The 22021-nt window shown below is 43.2% G+C and overlaps 1 protein-coding gene across 1 annotated transcript in view; it reads left to right on the top strand.

The window, feature by feature from the left end:
* The first annotated feature begins 500 nt into the window (after window positions 1–500).
* Window positions 501–22021, top strand: part of LOC124021854 (multiple epidermal growth factor-like domains protein 6) — an 88768-nt gene continuing 67247 nt past the window's right edge. Inside the window, exon 1 of the mRNA XM_046336995.1 lies at window positions 501–841. Within this exon, the coding sequence (XP_046192951.1) occupies window positions 673–841 (169 nt within the window). The 5' untranslated portion in view covers window positions 501–672. The remainder of the gene's footprint in view (window positions 842–22021) is intronic.

The raw sequence follows: 22021 nt of genomic DNA, 5'->3' as shown, positions 1-22021 counted from the left end.
CCCTCTATCCTTTATTGGCAGGTTAATATCTCCATGGTGATCCCTTTTCATGAAGATAATATGTTGACCTCTGCTGTAATATTTCCATATTTTCCTTTTATTGCATTTTCATCTTACCTGTGACGAGCCAACTAGCTGTCAAAATCCCAGTTACATGTACAGGCCATGTACAAGCTCTCCCATTGCCATGGCATCAGTGTGATTTACAATACGAGTTACAGGATAGGTGTGACAGTGCTTGGCTTCTCTGGTGTGATGGTACCTCGGTGAATGTTCCTGTGCGGTCCAGTTGTTAGAGTTCCTCTGTACAACTGTGTCACTGTACCTGAGGGGGCAGGGAGGTGGGAAGAAGGAGGGAGGAACATAGGAGCAAGGAGAGTGGACCTGTCTTTGGGGAGAGGGAGAGAGGGAGAGGGGGAGAGAGGGAGGAGCTCCCAAGCAAAAGAGAATCACATACATACATGTTTGTCAAAGCTGAGAGAGTTAGAGGGAGAGAGAAAGAGAAAAGGGGGAATGCTGCCTGAAATTACCAAAGAAAATGACTCAACTGGTGCGGTGATCATACCTCCTTCGGAAACGATGCTATCGACAGCATGGTCCAGGCTCCATCTCTCTACACATCGTAATTATCTTACTTCTTTGTAGACACTTACTTTCAGTGCTGTTTAGACCATGGCTTCCACAGGATGGTTTATGGTGGTTCTAGTGGGCTTTTGGAGTCAGTTAAGCCCTAGTTGGGGAGCTAATAACAGGCTTGGCAGATACCGCTACCAGCGCAGGAACTGCTTCACCTGTTTTTATGGATACAGTGGCTACAACACAGGACACACGCATGGTGCAGGTGAGTGAGAAGTATGTGCTGTGTGCACAGTGCTCTACCATAGTAGCGACTTTGACGGGGGTGGGGGCCATAAACAATTTGAAGTCATCATGAGGGGCAGCAGTGGCTTGAGGGTCTGCATACCCACATACCCACAGATGCAGTCAGAGCCGGCCCTAGCCTTTTGGGAACCCTAAGTGAATACATTCTACTCATTTTGCCATGGGGAGGGGGAAAAACTGCTATTTGAACTCTCAACTGGAAGACTGGAAGAAATATATAGAATAATTGTGGCTTAAGCCTACAAAGTTTCCCTTCCCTGATATAGTATATCAGTCCTGGCAGTACTGTATGATGATAGACAATGTCACTTGCATCTTCTGGAATGCAAGAGAACTCCTAGTCTGAGAGATTATAATTCTGAATCATGGCGTCTGTGTGTTGACATCTGACATATCACCAAATTATCAGTGTGGGCTTTAGCTTCCGTCCCTCTCCTCGCGCCTACCTGGGCTCGAACCAGGGACCCTCTGCACACATCAACAACAGAAACCCTCGAAGCATCGTTACATTGCAGAGCAAGGGGAACAGCTACTTCAAGGTCTCCGAGCGAGTGACGTCACCAATTGAAACGCTGTTAGCGCGCACACCTCTAACTAGCTAGCCATTTCACATCGGTTACACTCACCCCCCTTTTGACCTCCCCCTTTTCTGCAGCTACCAGTGATCCAGGTCAACAGCATCAATGTAACAGTATAGCTTCCGTCCCTCTCTTCGCCCCGAACCAGGGACCTTCTGCACACATCGACAACAGCCACCCTTGAAGCATCGTTACCCATCACCCCACAAAAGCCACAGCCCTTGCAGAGCAAGGGGAACAACTACTTCAAGGTCTCAGAGCGAGTGACGTTACCGATTGAAACACTGTTAGAGCGCACCCCGCTAACTAGCTAGCCATTTCACATCGGTTACACTTGTCTGTGTGAGAGTTAGAAATACAATGCAGCTTTATTGTCCCACATGAGGCTATGAACCTACATTAGTGGCTTAACCTACATTACTTTTAATGGTAAAATTGTAATGGTGTGAGTGAACTTGTGTAAAATTCATTGAAAGCAGGTAAGGATCAGGAGACAATACTGCTCCTGCAGTTAAGGGGAATACCCTGGAAGATGTTTAATAGCCTCTCACTTGTCAGAGATACAGGGAGGATCTATATGTGGAGAGAGAGAGAGCATTTGAACACGTCATAAGCAATGGCAAAATGTGTAAAAAAGCAGGAATTAAGCTTTAAATCTGCAAAATGATCTCAGCCTCATAACAAAATGTGTAAAATAGCATCATAAAACTGCAAAATAATTCTCTCTTCCCATGGCAAAATTTGTTAAAATGCAGCTAAATTCTTCTCTCAGCCTCATCAAAAAATGTGAAGAATTGCCCCATGGCAAAATGTACACAATTGCAGGAAATTAGCTTTAAAACGGCTAAATTCTCGCAGCCTCAAACCAAAATGAATAGAATACATCATACAACTGAAGGAAACAAATATCTCTGCCCCATGGCAAAACGTTAAAATGCAGGAAATTAGTTGTTTTCCTAAAATAATCTGCTTCCCTTTTTGGGGGGGGGGTTTGGGGCTCCCCCTGGAGCTAGGTGCCCGGGGCCCCAAATGCGGTAGACCGACCCTGGAGAGAGAGAGAGATAGAGATTGATTAATAACTTAAATCATATGACAGCGGTAGGCGATTTTTGTCGGAGTGGATGGCCGGGAGCTGGGACATTCAGTAGATATAATCATTTACACTGTCACACCCTGACCTTAGAGAGTCATTTTATTTCTCTATTTGGTGAGGTCAGGGTGTGATGTGGGGTGGGCATTCTATGTTTTGTATTTCTTTGGTTTTGGCCGAGTGTAGTTCCCAATCAGAGGCAGCTGTCTATCGTTGTCTCTGATTGGGAATCATACTTAGGTAGCCTGTTTTCCCACCTATGTTGTGGGATCTTGTTTTTGTTAGCTCTGTGAAGCCGGCAGAACGTGACGTTCGTTATTCCTTTTGGTGGTTTTGTTTGGTGTTCTGAGCATTAAAGATCATGAAGACTTCTACGCTGCACCTTGGTCTATCTACTTCTTAAGACGAACGTTACATGTACACTGCAAATTGACCATAACTGAGCCCAAAAAATAAATTATATTTGAAAATAACAATAGTTTTCATACCTTGATAACATTGAGACATGATCATATAAGGGAATAGTTGGTGAACAGATTTCCTAAATTAAATGCATGTTTTGGTGAATTCCTGGTCATTTGTCTTTTTTAATTAAAAATTATTTTTTTTTACAAACATTTTCCAAATTCCAGTGTGTCGGTGCCCTAACCCAACTGTAGATGGTGTATCCTGTGTCAGCATCAGGAGAGGGTGAGATGTCTATACAAAACATTAGGAACACCTGCGCTTTCAATGACGTAGACTGACCAAGGGAATCCAGGTGGAAGCTATGATTCCGTATTGATCTAATATGTTAAAGCCACATCAATCCGTTTAGATGAAGGGGAGGAGACAGGTTAAAGAAGGATTTTTAAGCCTTGAGACATGGATTCTGTGGGTGTCATTCGGAGGGTGAATGGGCAAGACAAAAGATTGAAGTGCCTTTTAACGGGGAATGGTAGCAGGAACACCGGTTTGAGTGTGTCAAGAACTGCAATGCTGCTGGGTTTTTCACACTCAACAGTTTTCCGTGTGTATCAAGAATGGTCCACCACCCAAATGACATCCAGCCAACTTGACACAACTGTGGGAAGCATTGGAGTCAACATGGGCCAGCATGCCTGTGGAACGCTTTTGACACCTTGTAGTCCATGCCCCGACGAATTCAGGCTGTTCTGAGGGCAAAAGGGGGTGCAATGTTTTGTACACTCTGTATGTCTTAGGGTGTTTTCACACATAGTCCTCTTTAAAAGAACCCATCTCAGTCCTCTTTAAAGTGAACTCTGGGATAAAAAAGGCAAACAAACTCAGTTCTCTTTGTTTTCACTCTGCCCTTGCATTTGCATTTGAACTCTTTTGCCAGTTCACTTCAACTATTTTGTGGTCTGAATCCTCTTCGTATTCACATTGCATTACATTACATTTACATTACATTTAAGTCATTTAGCAGACGCTCGTATCCAGAGCGACTTACAAATTGGTGCATTCACCTTATGACATCCAGTGGAACCGCCACTTTACAATAGTGCATCTAAATCTTTTAAGGGAGGGGGGGAGTGAGAAGGATTACTTTATCCTATCCTAGGTATACCTTAAAGAGGTGGGGTTTCAGGTGTCTCCGGAAGGTGGTGATTGACTCCGCTGTCCTGGCGTCGTGAGGGAGTTTGTTCCACCATTGGGGGGCCAGAGCAGCGAACAGTTTTGACTGGGCTGAGCGGGAACTGTACATCCTCAGTGGTAGGGAGGCGAGCAGGCCAGAGGTGGATGAACGCAGTGCCCTTGTTTGGGTGTAGGGCCTGATCAGAGCCTGGAGGTACTGAGGTGCCGTTCCCCTCACAGCTCCGTAGGCAAGCACCATGGTCTTGTAGCGGATGCGAGCTTCAACTGGAAGCCAGTGGAGAGAGCGGAGGAGCGGGGTGACGTGAGAGAACTTAGGAAGGTTGAACACCAGACGGGCTACGGCGTTCTGGATGAGTTGTAGGGGTTTAATGGCACAGGCAGGGAGCCCAGCCAACAGCGAGTTGCAGTAATCCAGACGGGAGATGACAAGTGCCTGGATTAGGACCTGCGCCGCTTCCTGTGTGAGGCAGGGTCGTACTCTGCGGATGTTGTAGAGCATGAACCTACAGGAACGGGCCACCGCCTTGATGTTAGTTGAGAATGACAGGGTGTTGTCCAGGATCACGCCAAGGTTCTTAGCTCTCTGGGAGGAGGACACAATGGAGTTGTCAACCGTGATGGCGAGATCATGGAATGGGCAGTCCTTCCCCGGGAGGAAGAGCAGCTCCGTCTTGCCGAGGTTCAGCTTGAGGTGGTGATCCGTCATTGCTATGCTTATAAAGAAACCAATATATGTAGTCAACATTCACTCAATGCATTCTGGGTTTAAACTCTCATATATTTAAGTGGGAGAACTTGCACAATTGGTGCAAATAAATACTTTTTTGCCCCACTGTATATCGACATAACCTGAAAGGCCACTCAGCAAGGAAGAAGCCACTGCTCCAAAACCACCATAAAAAAGCCAAAGTACGGTTTGCAACTGCACAAAGATCGTACTTTTTGGAGAAATTAAGCACTGTTGGCAGCATCATGTTGTGGGGTGCTTTGCTGTAGGAGGGACTGGTGCACTTCAGAAAATAGATGGCTTCATGAGGAGGGAAAATTACGTGGTTATATTGAAGCAAAATCTCAAGACATCAGTCAGGAAGTTAAAGCTTGTCGCAAATGGGTCTTCCAAATGGACATGGACCCCAAGCATACTTCCAAAGTTGCAGCAAAATGGCTTTAAAAATCAAGTCAAATTTTATTTGTCACATACACATGGTTAACAGATGTTAATGCGAGTGTAGCAAAATGCTTGTGCTTGTAGTTCTGACCTTGCAGTAATATCTAACAAGTAATCTAACAATTTCACAACAACTACCTTATACACACACAAGTGCAAAGGAATGAATAAGAACATGTACATAAACATATATATGGATGAGCAATGGCCGAACGCCATAGGAAAGATGCAGTAGATGGTATAGAGTACAATATGTACATATGAGATGAGTAGTGTAGGGTATGTAAACATTATATAAAGTGGCATAGTTTAAAGTGACTAGTGATACATTTATTACATCCAATTTTTTATTATTAAAGTGGCTAGAGATTGAGTCAGTATTTTGGTAGCAGCCACTCAATGTTAGTGATGGCTGTTTAACAGTTTGATGGCCTTGAGATAGAAGCTGTTTTTCAGTCTCTCGGTCCCAGCTTTGATGCACCTGTACTGACCTCGCCTTCTGGATGATAGCGGGATGAACAGGCAGTGGCTTGGGTGGTTGTTGTCCTTGATGATCTTTTTTCTCACAGCTTGTGAAGCTCTCTTATCCTATAGATGAAATTATCGCAAACAAGTAATCTTGAACTAAAAAAATATGCATCCTTGATGCACATCATCTTCTCTCTTTTGTGGCACCAATGTGAGCGTTTATGGCAGGGGAACAGGTGTTGCAGTAGTCAGGTGTGTTGTGTAGCAATGATGACAAGCGAACCTGGGGAGCTTTGTTTTCACATTGCCCTAAAAAAAAAGGAACTTGACCTCCTCTCGAAATGATCTCAGTTCAGTTCGGTTCTCTTTGGGGGCTCTTTGAGGGGTCTAAGTTCCTTTGGAGTGTTCACGCTGCCCCCAAAATTAAGCAAACCAAATTGGCTGAAAGGGACTAAGTGTGAAAACACCCTTCGACTAGATATTAGAGTTATAGACTACCTGGCATATTCAATCTGCAGATGCAGCAGTTTCTTGGTTGTTTCTTTGACTTGGTGAATCCCTGTGATCCTCCTGATTTATGACAGTTGGAGTCTAGTTGCTTTTTGAATGCGTCTTAACATTGTCTAGTAAGAGTATGGAAAGCACAAGGAGATCCTGGCACCACACACACCCATGCATGGACACACACAAGAACTCACTCACACATGCACACACATTCATGTGTGCACACACACACACGCCAATGCTACTTCCCAAAACCAAGGTTCGGCTGCACTCCATACCTCTAATCCTGAAAAATGTTGTGATATTGGACCGCAGCGGACCCCCACAGGTTGCCAAACGTCGTACTTGATCTGAGCCATGTGTGTTCCATCTCTGGTCGTGGTTCCAGTTCCAAACATGTTGATGCTGGCTGTGAGTGTGGGAGAGACCCCAGGGCAGCTGTTTAGGACATTACAACCGAGTTGTGTTGTGCTAGTCAGTGTGAATTTCATGGCTGTTGGTGAGAGGTCAGTGACTTGAGGCCAGATATACACTGAATGACTGTGAGGTCAGGGAGGGATGTTGGCCACAGCAGCAGAGGCCAGTGGCTCCAATCCATATCAATAATCCTCTCACGTCGAGAACAACATTCAGAGATTGTCGTATGGTAAACAGCTAGGCTGCAGTTGCTCTTCCTCTCTGTCTTTTCTTCTGTCAAATGTGCCTCACGTCATCTATTGATTGAGAGACAATCAAGTCTATCAGTGCAGTCGATGCCTCCTGTAGCGTGAGCGAACTGTTCATGCCTCTTGTCTGACTGCTCCACTTACTCATTGCTAGCTATAGCCTGACATGAGGAACCACTGCACTCATTGGGAGTCTGGGCTGTATCACCACTTATGCTGCACAGAAGTTAACACACTTGAATAAATCAACACAGTATGTAGAAATGTTGAAACTGTTTGAAATTGCTGTTCTCAAAACTATGTCCAGTACAGGCTAGAACACTACAAGGCAAGAAGATACCGGTAGCTTCCATCTTTGTAGGCTAACTTTCCTTGCTAGCTTACAGCTGAAGCCAACATCAATTCACTTCCCCAGTACTATGTTTGTGATAATATGTAAACCATAATGCTAAATATGCTGATTTGTCAGCAAAAAACATTATTTATCTCTCCCAGTCGAGATTATCTTTGCTGGGGCCTCGAAATGGCTTTGTGTGTGAATGATCTAATGGGTCTTAAAGAGACAGCGCACACTTTTTTTAAATAAGAGATTGCTTCTTCTATGCAAATGTTAAAAGGCCCAAATGGAAGGTTAACTGATTGTTTTTCATTTGTAGCCACATGAAATCAGCCAAAACAAGCTCAATAACGCATGCACATTCTCTTATTGAATATGTATTCACCTGTATTGTGAATAGGCCTAGGCTACACCTTGATTTACCCAGTTTATCAAATAGAAATGTACAATTCACATGAATGATTACCATTATGCTGTTATCTTGTATATAAAAAAGTTTATTTAATGCATACAATCAAAAATACAAAATGTCCAATATAATGATATTGAACTCAAAGGATATGTCTGGATCAAGTGCCATTCTGTTACTTTGGCCAAAATGTCTGCTTTTGTTGACGTGGTATCATTTTGGTATCAAGTATCGTGATGGTATTGTGATACTAAACCTGGTATCGGTATCAAAGTCCTGGTATCGTGGCCTCTCTCCCTCTCCTTCTCTCTCTCTACCTACCTCTCTCTCTATACCTCTCTCTCTACTAGAGGTCGACCGATTATGTTTTTTCAACGCTGATACAGATACCGATTATTGGAGGACCAAAAAAGCAGATACTGATTAATCGGACGATTTTTAAAAATGTATTTGAAATAATGACAATTACAACAATACTGAATGAACACTTATTTTAACTTAATATAATACATCCATAAAATCAATTTACCCTCAAATAAATAATGAAAAATTTTCAATTTGGTTTAAATATTGCAAAAACAAAGTGTTGGAGAAGAAAGTAAAAGTGCAATATGTGCAATGTAAGAAAGCTAACGTTTAAGTTCCTTGCTCAGAACATGAGAACATACGAAAGCTGGTGGTTCCTTTCAACATGTGTCTTCAATATTCCCAGGTAAGAAGTTTTAGGTTGTAGTTATTATAGGAATTATAGGACTATTTCCCTCTATACCATTTGTATTTCATTAACCTTTGACTATTGGATGTTCTTATAGGCACTTTAGTATTGCCAGTGTAACAGTATAGCTTCCATCCCTCTCCTCGCTCCTCCCTGAGCTTGAACCAGGAACACAATGACAACAGCCACCCTCGAAGCAGCGTTACCCATGCAGAGCAAGGGGAACAACCACTCCAAGTCTCAGAGCGAGTGGCATTTGAAACGCTATAATCTTGCACCCCGCTAATTAGCTAGACATTTCACATTGGTTACACCAGCCTCATCTCGGGAGTTGATATGCTTGAAGTCATAAACAGCGCAATGCTTGACGCACAACGAAGTGCTGCTGGCAAAATGCACGAAAGTGCTTTTTGAATGAATGCTTATGAGCCTGCTGCTGCCTACCACCGCTCAGTCAGATACTTGTATGCTTGTATGCTCAGTCAGATTATATGCAACGCAGGACACGCTAGATAAACTAGTAATATCATCAACCATGTGTAGTTAACTAGTGATTATGATTGATTGATTGTTTTTTATAAGATAAGTTTAATGCTAGCTAGCAACTTACCTTGGCTTACTGCATTCGCGTAACAGGCAGTCTCCTTGTGGAGTGCTACGAGAGGCAGGTGGTTTGAGCGTTGGACTAGTTAACTGTAAGGTTGCAAGATTGGATCCCCCGAGCTGACAAGGTGAAAATCTGTCGTTCTGCCCCTGAACAAGGCAGTTAACCCACCGTTCCTAGGCTGTCATTGAAAATAAGAATGTGTTCTTAACTGACTTGCCTAGTTAAATAAAGATTAAATAAAGGCGTAAAAAAAAACCTGCCGATTTCTGATTGTTATGAAAACTTGAAATCAGCCCTAATTAAACTGCCATTCCGATTAATCGGCCGACCTCTACTCTCTACCTCTCTCTCTACCTCTCTATGCACAACTGACCCCCAGGTATGTGCACCAGATACATTTCATAGCTCGTCTATATCCAGAATGCTGCAGCACCAGAGCAAATGCTTTAACCCCTACTCGATGCTAAGCTGTTGCATACATTTGGCTTTACCAATAACAATTGGTTGCTGACTGGGAATGTGCTGTATTGTCATACCAGATCATGTCCCACTTTTACTCACAGTGGTGTAATCATGCTCTAATGATTCTGTGTGAAACAGTGCTGCTGTTTATGTCCTCGCTGACCGTGTGTGTGAGTGACACAATGCACGCACGCACGCACACGCACGCACGCACGCACGCACGCACGCACGCACGCACGCGCACGCACGCACGCACGCACGCACGCACGCACGCACGCACGCACGCACACACACACACACACACACACACACACACACACACACACACACACACACACACACACACACACACACACACACACACACACACACACACACACACACACAAGGGGCATTAATTTAGCCTCCCGTCAGCGCTCCGGGCCACAGCTATTAAAATTACTTGCCGATCACTTGGGGAGGTGGTCTTCGTTAGCCTGTAGAGTTTGCATGTGCTCGATTGGTACACTGTTTGGGAGGCACACTTTTGTATACACTGTAAGAGGGGAGACGGAGGTTGGTTGTCACACATTTTGCTCTCGTGTGTATTTCACAGCACCAGTCAATCTGACTTTTCAATATTAGAATAAAGAACAAGGTCTTGGGTTGAAATGGGGATGATTTTTATCCTCGTATCTTATTCCAACGTGAAGTTATAAGCCATCAAACACACTCTGTCCACTTGTAACAACCAGCGCCTTCGCGTGGTTGGTTGTCACACAGTATGGGGTTGGCTGTCACAATGTTTGCTAGTAGCTCATAGCAAACATAGTCTTAGAAATAGCCACTCCTTTCTTTGGTCTGTTGATATTCCGAACAAAATTCTCAATTTTATGCTGTGAGAATATCATTTGTAGGGTGTATACATGTGTTTGCATACTTGTGGGTGTGTGTGACAGAAATTAAGGGGGCTCTTTATAGCACACACACAAAATGTATACTACCAAATATATACTACCGGTCAAAAGTTTTAGAACCCCTACTTATTCAAGGGTTTTTCTTTATTTGGACTATTTTCTACATTTTAAACTTTTGACTGGAAGGGTAGCTCTTTATTCCCTCTTTTCAGGAAACATAATTGGTCATAGATACTCCCATAATTCAAACATTTACAAAGAAAATACCAATAATGCATTTATTTTCTTTCTATGATAAACACATAAATTCCCCTCATCTTAGTGTTTAGTCATGCTAACACAAATTGACCAGGTGGATGTTTTTTCAAAGAATTCAAACATTTGAACCTTCAAAATATTACACAATTTAGATTGGGAGTATTTACCGCTGTGACAACCAACCCCAGTCTCCCCTAGACTACAGTGCAATCGGAAAGTATTCAGACCCCTTGACTTTTTCCATATTTTGTTACGTTACAGCCTTATTCTAAAATGGATTAAAAACATATTTTCCTCATCAATCTACACACAACACCCCATAATGAAAAAGCAAAAACAGGTTTAAAAATATTTGCAAATGTATTAAAAATAAAAAACAGAAATAACTTATTTACATAAGTATTCAGACCCTTTGCCATGAGACTCGAAATTGAGCTCAGGTGCATCCTATTTCCATTGATCATCCTTGAGATGTTTTTACAACTTGAATAGAGTCGACCTGTGGTAAATTCAATTGATTGGACATTATTTGGAAAGGCACACACCTGTCTATAGAAGGTCACACAGTTGACAGTGCATGTCAGAGCAAAAACAAAGCCATGAGGTCAAAGGAACTGTCCGTAGAGCTCAGAGACAGGATCTGGGGAAGGGTACCCAAACATTTATGCAGCATTGAAGGTCACCAAGGACACAGTGGCCTCCTTCATTCTTAAATGGAAGAAGTTTGGAACCACCAAGACGCTTCCGAGATCTGGCTGCCCGGCCAAACTGAGCAATCGAGTGAGAAGGGCCTTGGTCAAGGAGGTGACCAAGAACCCGATGGTCAGTCTGACAGAGCTCCAGAGTTCCTCTGTGGAGATGGGAGAACCTTCCAGAAGAACAACCATCTCTGCAGCACTACACCAATCTGACCTTTATGTTACAGTGGCCAGATGGAAGACACTCCTCAGTAAAATGCACATGACAGTACACTTGGAGTTTGCCAAAAGACACCTAAAGACTCTCAGACCATGAGAAACAAGATTCTCTGGTCTGATGAAACCATGATTGAACTCTTTGGCCTGAATGCCAAGTGTCACGTCTGGAGGAAACCTGGCGCCATCCCTACAGTGAAGCATGGTGGTGGCAGCATCATGCTATGGGGATGTTTTTCAACGACAGAGACTGGGAGACTAGTCAGGACTGAGGGAAAGAGTAATGGAGTAAAGTACAGAGATATCCTTGATGAAAACCTGCTCCAGAGCGCCCAGGACCTCAGACTTGGGCGAAGGCAATGCAGAAGTGGCTTCAGGGCAAGTCTCTGAATGTCCTTGAGTGGCCCAGCCAGAGCCCGGACTAGAACCCAATCGAACATCTCTGGAGAGACCTGAAAATAGCTGTGCAGCGACTCTCCCCAACCAACAGAGCTTGAGAGAATCTGCAGAGAAGAATGGGAGAAACTCCCCAAATACAGGAGTGCCAAGCTTGTCGCATCATACCCAAGAAGACTCGAGGCTGTAATCGCTGCCAAAGGTACTTCAACAAATTACTGAGTAAAGGGTCTGAATACTTTTGTAAATGTGATATTTTTGTTTCTAAAATAAAATGTCTAAAAAGACATTTATTTCTCTGTCAATATGGGGTATTGTGTGTAGATTGATAAGGGGGAAAAACTATTTAATCCACTTTAGAATAAGGCTGTAATGTAACAAAATGTGGAAAAAGTCAAGGGGTCTAAATACTTTCCGAATGCACAGTTTGTACTGTATGCAGTGTAGTATGTCCTTTAATTCACTGAAAAAGGCTAGTATACACTGAATGTAGAAAACTTCAGGAATACCTTCCTAATATTGATTCACACACTCTTTTGCCCTCAGAACAGCCTCAATTCGTCGGAGCATGGACTCCACAAGGTGTCGAATGCTTCCCACAATTGTGTCAAGTTGGCTGGATGTCCTTTGGGTGGTGTACCATTCTTGATACACACGGGAAACTGTTGAGCCTGAAAAACCCAGCAATGTTGCAGTTCTTGACACACTCAAAACTCTGAATGGCACACATACACAATGCATGTCTCAAGTGTCTCAAGGCTTAAAAATCCTTCTTTATTAACATGTCTCCTCACCTTCATCAACACTGACTGAAGTGTATTTAACAGATGACATGAATAAGGGATCATAGCTTTCACCTGGATTCACCTCAACAGTGTTTGTCGTGGAAAGAGCAGGTGTTCCTAATGTTTATGTACTCAGTGTATGTTCTGCACAGGCACAGATAAACATACTTTTATGGAAATGGCCTGTTGGCTGTTGTTCCTTGTTTTCCTGCTTTAAATCAAATCCAATCCAATTTGATTTGTCTCATACAGATGGTTAGCAGATGTTAATGTGAGTGTAGCAAAATGCTGGTGCTTCTAGTTCCGATAATGCAGTAATAACCAACGAGTAATCTAAGCTAACAATTCCACAACTACTACCTTATACACACAAGTGTAAAGGGATAAAGAATATGTACATAAAGATATATGAATGAGTGATGGTACAGAACGGCATAGGCAAGATGCAGCAGATGGTATAGAGTACAGTATATATTTTTCTACCTTCTTAAGGATGACGCAGAATACAGTTCCCATGCAGGAACATCACTCAGCGGAATTTCAGAGCGCCACCTATAGTTTTTGATAAAACTCAAACTTTCATTAAAACACACATTCAAGGTAGTGAATTAAAGCTACACTCGTTGTGAATCTATCCACCAAGTCAGATTTGTAAAATGCTTTTCGGCGAAAGCATGAGAAGCTATTATCTGATAGCATGTACCCCCAAAATACTGCAACATCACCTAACACGACAGATTTTGCGGTAGCCGGCGCTACCCAAAACGCAGAAATAAAATATAAAACATTCATTACCTTTGACGAGCTTCTTTCTTGGCACTCCTAGATGTCCCATAAACATCACTATTGGGTCTTTTTTTCGATTAAATCGGTCCATATATAGCCTAGATATCGATCTATGAAGACTGTGTAATCAAGGAGTTTGATAACGCAACATCATTTTTTTTAATTAAAAAAGTTGATGATAAACTTTCACAAAACACTTCGAAATACTTTTGTAATGCAACTTTAGGTATTAGTAAACGTTAATAATCTATCAAAATGATCACGGGGCGATGTATATTCAATAGCTTCACGTCCTGATATCGTGTCCAAATATTCCTCAAGCAAAACATCCGGTCGGAGACCGGAAAAAATGCGCTGCCTTGTGTCGGTTTGACCAAGAAACAAATTCGAGACAAATGACAAGACTGTTGACATTGTGTGGAAGCTGTAGGTATTGCAACCTCGGCCCCGTTTAATGTGGTTCACGTTTAACAATTGGTTGAAGTGGCGCATGGATATATTTTCCCATTTTCAGTGATCAGATTTTCCTGCACTTTTCGATGAAACGCACGTTCTGTTATAGTCACAGCCGTGATTTAACCAGTTTTATAAACATCTGAGTGTTTTCTATCCACACATACTAATCATATGCATATACTATATTCCTGGCATGAGTAGCAGGGCGCTGAAATGTTGCGCGATTTTTAACAAAAAGCTGTGAAAATTCGCATGAGCCCTAACATTAACTAGGCAAGTCAGTTAAGAACAAATTCTTATTTTCAATGACTGCCTAGGAACAGTGGGTTAACTGCCTGTTCAGGGGCAGAATGACAGAGTTGTACCTTGTCAGCTCAGGGATTTGAACTTGCAACCTTCCGGTTACTAGCCCAATGCTCTAACCACTAGGCTACCCTGCCTACAGTATATACATATACATATGAGATGAGTAATGTAGGGTATGTAAAAATTATATTAAGTGGCATTGTTTAAAGTGGCTAGTGATATATTTTTTACATCACTTTCCATGATTAAAGTGGCTGGAGTTGAGTCAGTATGTTGGCAGCAGCCACTCAATGTTATTGATGGCTGTTTAACAGTCTGATGGCCTTGAGATAGAAGTTGTTTTTCAGTCTCTCGGTCCCTGCTTTGATGCACCTGTACTGACCTCGCCTTCTGGATGATAGAGGGGTTAACAGGCAGTGGCTCGGGTGTTTGTTGTCCTTGATGATCTTTATGCCCTTCCTGTGACATCGGGTGGTGTAGATGTCCTGGAGGGCAGGTAGTTTACCCCCGGTGATGTGTTGTGCAGACCTCACCACCCTCTGGAGAGCCTTACGGTTGTGGGCGGAGCAGATGCCGTACCAGACGGTGATACAGCCCGACAGGATGCTCTCGATTGTGTATCTGTAGAAGTTTGTGAGTGCTTTTGGTGACAAGCCAAATTTCTTCAGCCTCCTGAGGTTGAAAAGGCGCTGCTGCGCCATCTTCACAATGCTGTCTGTGTGGGTGGACCAGTTTGTCCGTGATGTGTACGCCGAGGAACTTGATACTACCCTCTCCGCTACTGTCCCGTCGATGTGGATAGAGGGGGTGCTCCCTCTGCTGTTTCCTGAAGTCCACAATCGTCTCCTTTGATTTGTTGACGTTGAGTGTGAGGTTATTTTCCTGACACCACACTCCGAAGGCCCTCACCTCCTCCCTGTAGGCCGTCTCGTCGTTGTTGCTAATCAAGCCTAACACTGTAGTGTCGTCCACAAACTTGATGATTGAGTTGGAGGCGTGCATGGCCACGCAGTCGTGGGTGAACAGGGAGTACAGGAGAGGAGTTTGGAGGGTATTATGGTGTAAAATTCTGAGCTGTAGTCGATGAACAGCATTCTCACATAGGTATTCCTTTTGTCCAGATGGGTTAGGGCAGTGTGCAGTGTGGTTGCGATTGCGTCGTCTGTGGACCTATTGGGGCGGTAAGCATATTGGAGTGGGTCTAGGGTGTCAGGTAGGGTGGAAGTGATATGGTCCTTGACTAGTCTCTCACAGCACTTCATGATGACGGAAGTGAGTGCTACGGGGCGGTAGTTGTTTAGCTCAGTTACCTTAGCTTTCTTGGGAACAGGAACAATGGTGGCCCTCTTGAAGCATGTTGGAACAGCAGACTGGGATAAGGATTGATTGAATATGTCCGTAATCACTCCAGCCAGCTGGTCTGCGGATGCTCTGAGGATGAAGCGGGAATGCCGTCTGGGCCTGCAGCCTTGTGTGTTAACACGTTTAAATGTTTTACTCACGTCGGCTGCAGTGAAGGAGAGCCTGCAGGTTTCGGTAGCGGGCCGTGTCAGTGGCACTGTATTGTCCTCAAAGCGAGCAAAAAGGTTACTTAGTCTGTCTGGGAGCAAGACATCCTGGTCCCATACGGGGCTGGTTTTCTTTTTGTAATCCGTGATTGACTGTAGACCCTGCCACATACCTCTTGTGTCTGAGCCGTTGAATTGTGACTCTACTTTGTCTCTATACTGACACTTAGCTTGTTTGATTGCCTTGCGGAGGGAATAGCTACACTGTTTGTATTCGGTCATGTTTCCGGTCACCTTGCCCTGGTTAAAAGCAGTGGTTCGCGTTTTCAGTTTCGCGCGAATGCTGCCATCAATCCACGGTTTCTGGTTTGGGAATGTTTTAATCGTTGCTGTGGGTATAACATCGCCAATGCACTTTCTAATGAACTCGCTCACCGAATCAGCGTATTCATCAATGTTGTTGTTGGACGCAATGCAGAACATATCCCAATCCACGTGATCAAAGCAGTCTTGAAGCGTGGAATCAGATTAGTCGGACCAGCGTTGAACAGACCTGAGCGCAGGAGCTTCTTGTTTTAGTCTCTGTCTGTAGGCTGGAAGCAACAGAATGGAGTCGTGGTCAGCTTTTCCGAAAGGAGGGCGGGGGAGGGCCTTATATGCATCGCGAAAGTTAGAATAACAATGATCCAGGGTTTTACCAGCCCTGGTAGCACAATCGATATGCTGATAGAATTTAGGGAGTCTTGTTTTCAGATGAGCCTTGTTAAAATCCCCAGCTACAATGAATGCAGCCTCCGGACATGTGGTTTCCAGTTTACATAGAGTCAATGAAAGTTCTTTCAGGGCCATCGATGTGTCTGCTTGTTGGGGAATATATATGGCTGTGATTATAATCGAAGAGAATTACCTTGGTAGATAATGCGGTCGACATTTGACTGTGAGGAATTCTAAGTCAGGTGAACAGAAGGACTTGAGTTCCTGTATGTTGTTATGATCACACCACGTCTCGTTAATCATAAGGCATACCCCCCCCCCTTCCCCCCGCCCCTCTTCTTACCAGAAAGATGCTTCTTTCTGTCAGCGCGATGGGTGAAGAAACCAGCTGGCTGCACCGACTCCGTTAGCGTCTCTCGAGTGAGCCATGTTTCCGTGAAGCAAAGAACGTTACAGTCTCTGATGTCGCTCTGGAATGCTACCCTTGCTCGGATTTCATCAACCTTGTTGTCAAGAGACTGGACATTGGCGAGTAGTATGCTAAGGAGTGGTGCACGTGTGCCCGTCTCCGGAGCCTGACCAGAAGACCGCTTCGTGTGCACCTTTTTCGGCTTCGTTGTTTTGGGTCGCCGGCTGGGATCCGATCCATTGTCCTGGGTGGAAGGCAAAACACAGGATCCGCTTCGGGACAGTCATATTCCTAGTCGTATTGATGGTGAGTTGACGTTGCTCTTATATTCAGTAGTTCCTCCCGACTGTATGTTATGAAACCTAAGATTACCTGGGGTACCAATGTATGAAATAACACGTAAAAAAAACAAAATACTGCATAGTTTCCTAGGAACGCGAAGCGAGGCGGCCATCTCTGTCGGCGCCGGAGGTTAAAAGGGATTTATTATTAGAAATGGTGATGACCGAGCGTGTGTGCCTGCGAGTGAACTTGTGCTGAGCGCGTGTGTGTGCACACGCCAGTGTGTAAAGTCTGCGTGGCATGTTTCATGAATCTCCATTTTCCATCAGTGTTGATGTGGCTTTGGGTTTGATCTACCTGTTGGCTGCGTCTTATAAAAACCTGTCACGTCTTGCATATGCTAGCAGCTTAATAAAATGACTCTTAGCCATATGATTGATAACATGTGGAAACAGCTATCATCTCTCAAATTGAAATGTGTACTGACCACTTTGTTGTGGAGGCTTAACATTCATGACCCGTGAACAGCCATTTTGTCTGCCAACGTTTCTTTTGAGATTCATCTTCATGTTTCACCCTGTAATTATCTAGAGGATATAAGGTTATGGAACTGACGCTTAGAGCAGATTTAGTTCAGTAGAAAAGTTCATGCTGTTACCCTCCCCTCCCTTATTTTTTAGTCTCTCAGTTGTTTTGTTTGGTAAAAGGAACTCATGCCTTTGTCAATTGGGGGAGAAAAACATATAGCATGTCAATGTGCCTACCTCAAGACAATGATTGAAAAAAAATATTTAAAAAATAAAAGATTGACAACCCATATATCTTGCCGGCAGAATGCAAATGGGGTTGTCAGCGCAATGTGAAATAAATTAGTAGTGCCTACTGTATATCAGCTCAGACGCCCCATCAGCACAAGGCTGCTCGCCGTCAGAGTACGGTGGGCCTCAGGGGTCAGACATAGTTATTTATCTCCTGGAGTAGAATAGGCAGAACTTTAATCATCATCACAATAGTCCTGAATGCAAGTAAGACTTCTGATGAGCCCTTTTATCATCATGGGCTGCCTCAGAGAGTGTGCCAGACTGTCTGTTGAGCTGTCTGGACACGCTTGTCTTTGTCCCTCAGAGGGAGACTGACGTTTAATCAAAGCTTCAGTCTAGTGCCCCTATTGACTGTACTCTTATACCCTACATTACCCTCCTCTACCGTACATCACCCAAATGGGGTTGTCTGGCACTGTGTGAAAATGGCCATATGGTAGAGCATGGAAGAATCATGACGTTGTGTTTTTTCTTATTATCCATAATTGGATTCTATATGTATAACAGTTATGTGTGTCAGTCAACTTGAAATATGAGTGTTTCACTTTGAGTAACTCCTTGTTTGGCTCCTGAAGGTTAAAGCAATGAAACTAAGGTCCCTGACCATTCATTGCTCACCCTCTTTGTGTTATTTATCTGCTTTCATCTCTTGCCGTTCCACTAATTAATCCAGACATATCTTTGTTTTTATTTGGATTCTCTCTCTATCCAATTAGTCTCAAGGCCCTTCAGCAGTAAATTGTCCCTTGGCTGTGAAAAGTAGCAAGATGTTCAAATCCTTATACATTAACATGCTGTAAATGGGTCTCTGAGCTCCACATTTTGGGCAGAACTATTACACGCTCCTGGCCATGTGAAACAGATAACGTCTGGCACTAAGAGTCTCTTGGCTGCAAGGCTTTCTTGGAGGAAAGTGATTAAATACCGTAGCAATCACCCCCCAGCTGGTGTTCTGTATGGGGAAACAAATGGCTGTAAATACAATTTGAGGATGAAAGAGACAGCGTCGTGAATAAATACATTTATTTGGCAAAGTTTCCATTGTCTGTGAATGGACTTAAGTAATTTCAACTGACAGCCTTGACTTCACCCAGACACATCACATGGATTACTTGGCCAAATTCTACATGTAATGCACATATTCTCTCATGTGTACATTTGTTTGCATTGGTTGCAGCAATGTTTTTGTTGGATTTGATATTTGTCCAAGTGTTCAAATATATACTGAGCAAAAATATAAACGCAACATGTAAAGTGTTGGTACCATGTTTCATGAGCTGAAATAAAAGATCACAGAAATGTTCCACACGCACAAAAAGATAATTTCTCTCAAATTTTGTGCACAAATTAGTTTACTTCCCTGTTAGCATTTCTCCTTTGCCAAGATAATCCATCCACCTGACAGGTGTGGCATATCAAGAAGCTGATAAAACAGCATGATCCTTACACAAGTGCACCATGTGCTGGTGTGTCACGGTTTTCTAATGGTGAAGGAGAGTCGGACCAAACTGCAGCGCGTATATTGTGATCCATGTTTATTTACACAACGTAACACGAATCCAAAACACAAACTCTACAAAACAATAAACGTAGTGAAAACCGAAACAGCCTTAACTGGTGCAAACTAACACAGACTAAGGACATCAAGACACTCAGGACAATCACCCACAATACAACCAAAGAATATGGCTGCCTAAATATGGTTCCCAATCAGAGACAACGATAAGCACATGCCTCTGATTGAGAACCACTCCAGACAGCCATAGATTTAGCTAGATAACCCCACTAGCTACAATCCCAAATACATACACACCAAAACCCCAAGACAAAACACACCACAATACAAAAACTCCATGCCACACCCTGGCCTGACCCAATACATGAAGAAAAACACAAAATACTTAGACCAGGGCGTGACATGCTGACAATAAAATGCCACCTCTAAAATGTGCAGTTTCGTCACATAACACAATGCATCAGATGTCTCAAGTTTTGAGAGAGCGTGCAATTGGCATGCTGACTGCAAAGAATTTAATGTTAATTTCTCTACCATAAGCCACCCCCAACTCCAGATAATTTAGCAGTACTTCCAACTGTCCTCACATCCGCAGACACGTGTAACCACACCAGCCCAGGACCTTCACATCCAGATTTTTCACCTGTGGGATCATCTGAGACCAACCACATGGACAGTTGATGAAACGGAGGAATATTTATTTCTGTAATAAAGCCCTTTTCTTGGGAAAAACTCATTCTGATTGGTTGAGCCTGGCTCCCCAGTGGGTGGACCTGGCTCCCAAGTGGGTAGACTTACGCCCTAATCAGCCCACACATGACTGCGTCCCTGCCCAGTTATCTGAAATCCAGAGATTAGTGCTTAATGAATGTATTTCAATTGATTGATTTCCTTATATGAACTGTAACTCAGTTAAATCATTGAAATTGTTCCATGTTGCGTTTATATTTTTGTTCCGTATAGATTGATACATAGATTGAACTTTGCTGTAACTCCAAATCCCTTATGGTACCAAGATAAATCCAGTAAACATAATTTGGCTGATCACTTCAGGCATTTACTGCTTATCACACTGCCCAGTTTTAATGGCAACTGGGCCACTCTCCACTCCTGGGCCTCTTGAGGCCCGAAGCCAGACCTTTCCTTCCGGCTTTAGTAACGTCCTCTGAAGTCTCTTTCAGGTCTTGCCCCCAAGTGGACCCTAATATAGCTCCAGAACAGAAGACAGAGGACATCAGAGGACATCCAAAGGTCTTTGTTTCAAAAGCCAAATAACTCCTCATAGCCTATTTCTCATTCTGACATTCGTCTTGTTTTGGCGGTCTCTGGTTTTGTTGAAGTTGGAAGTAGGGGATGTCTGCGTCACAGATGGTTTCTCATAGGCTTGAAAGGGGAGCCGTGTGACCACAGTGCCTTGAAATGATAACAGTAAACCGTGTCGTGGAATGCTACTGGACTTGACATTGTGGAACGATGGCTGTATTTCAAAGAAACTAAGGAAACCATGTTTGTTCTCCATAAATCTTGAATGGAGAATAAGCTCTCGTCTTATTAAGAAAATGTCACTTCATTGCTTTGGAGTCAGCAACTCTCTTCATAGTGACATACTGTATTTGTTATGACTGCTTTTTTCTGCTATATGTATCTTGTGCATTGTATGGATGTGGCTCCTTAGAAGAACAAATGTGTAGCTTATAGAGCTAAATCTACTCTGCAGGAAACTATTACGTTTTTGATAGCTGCAGGTTTGTGCTGAGTATGTATTTTCCCTATGGTAGTGCTCTTTGAAGCGGTGATATCCAGAAGAGAATGTCTTCAAACTGGCCCCTGAAGGACACTTAATGTCATAGGAGCCTCTGGATCAAGTTTTAATAGAGGCACAGAGAACCCTTATGAAAAAAAGATTGCAGTCAGAGTGCAGTATAACTGCAGTACACGGGAATACAACTGCAGTTAGTGAGTGAATTATAACCACAGTATGCTACAAATACTGCATCCAAAATAACAATTTTCTTACTGCAGTAATTTAGCAGTGTAACTGTAGTTAAAGTGAAGTATAACTGCAGATATTCTGCAATTACTGCGTCCAAAATATCACAATCGACAGCAGTTACTGCACTTTAACTGTAGTTTCAAAACCACATGATATTTTTGTAAGGGAATCATTGACCTCTGACAGATAAAACGGGTTGTTATGGAGAGGAACTGGATGATGTTTACTGCCTTTGATGAAGCTTGCATGGGGCCATATGTTAATTGTCCAGTGCCATTCCTAATCCAGGTGTAAGGTTCATTTTTGTTGTAATAAATGGGGTAGATATACTCCATGTTAGCATTGCTTGCACTGATCTGTCTCGTATCTCGCAAAGACTAATGGGATGGATCAAACGGCTACAATGTGCTGTTTAACATTAGATAATATTATCTAGGTGACATCGTCTGCTGAACCCCATTTCAGCCTCAAAGCTGTCTGAATTAATCATGGAGCTA

The sequence above is a fragment of the Oncorhynchus gorbuscha genome, linkage group LG03 (genome assembly GCF_021184085.1).
Source record: "Oncorhynchus gorbuscha isolate QuinsamMale2020 ecotype Even-year linkage group LG03, OgorEven_v1.0, whole genome shotgun sequence".
NCBI lineage: Eukaryota > Metazoa > Chordata > Actinopteri > Salmoniformes > Salmonidae > Oncorhynchus > Oncorhynchus gorbuscha.
The sequence above is the reverse complement of the archived record's forward strand: the minus strand, read 5'-3'. Positions and strand labels throughout refer to the sequence as shown.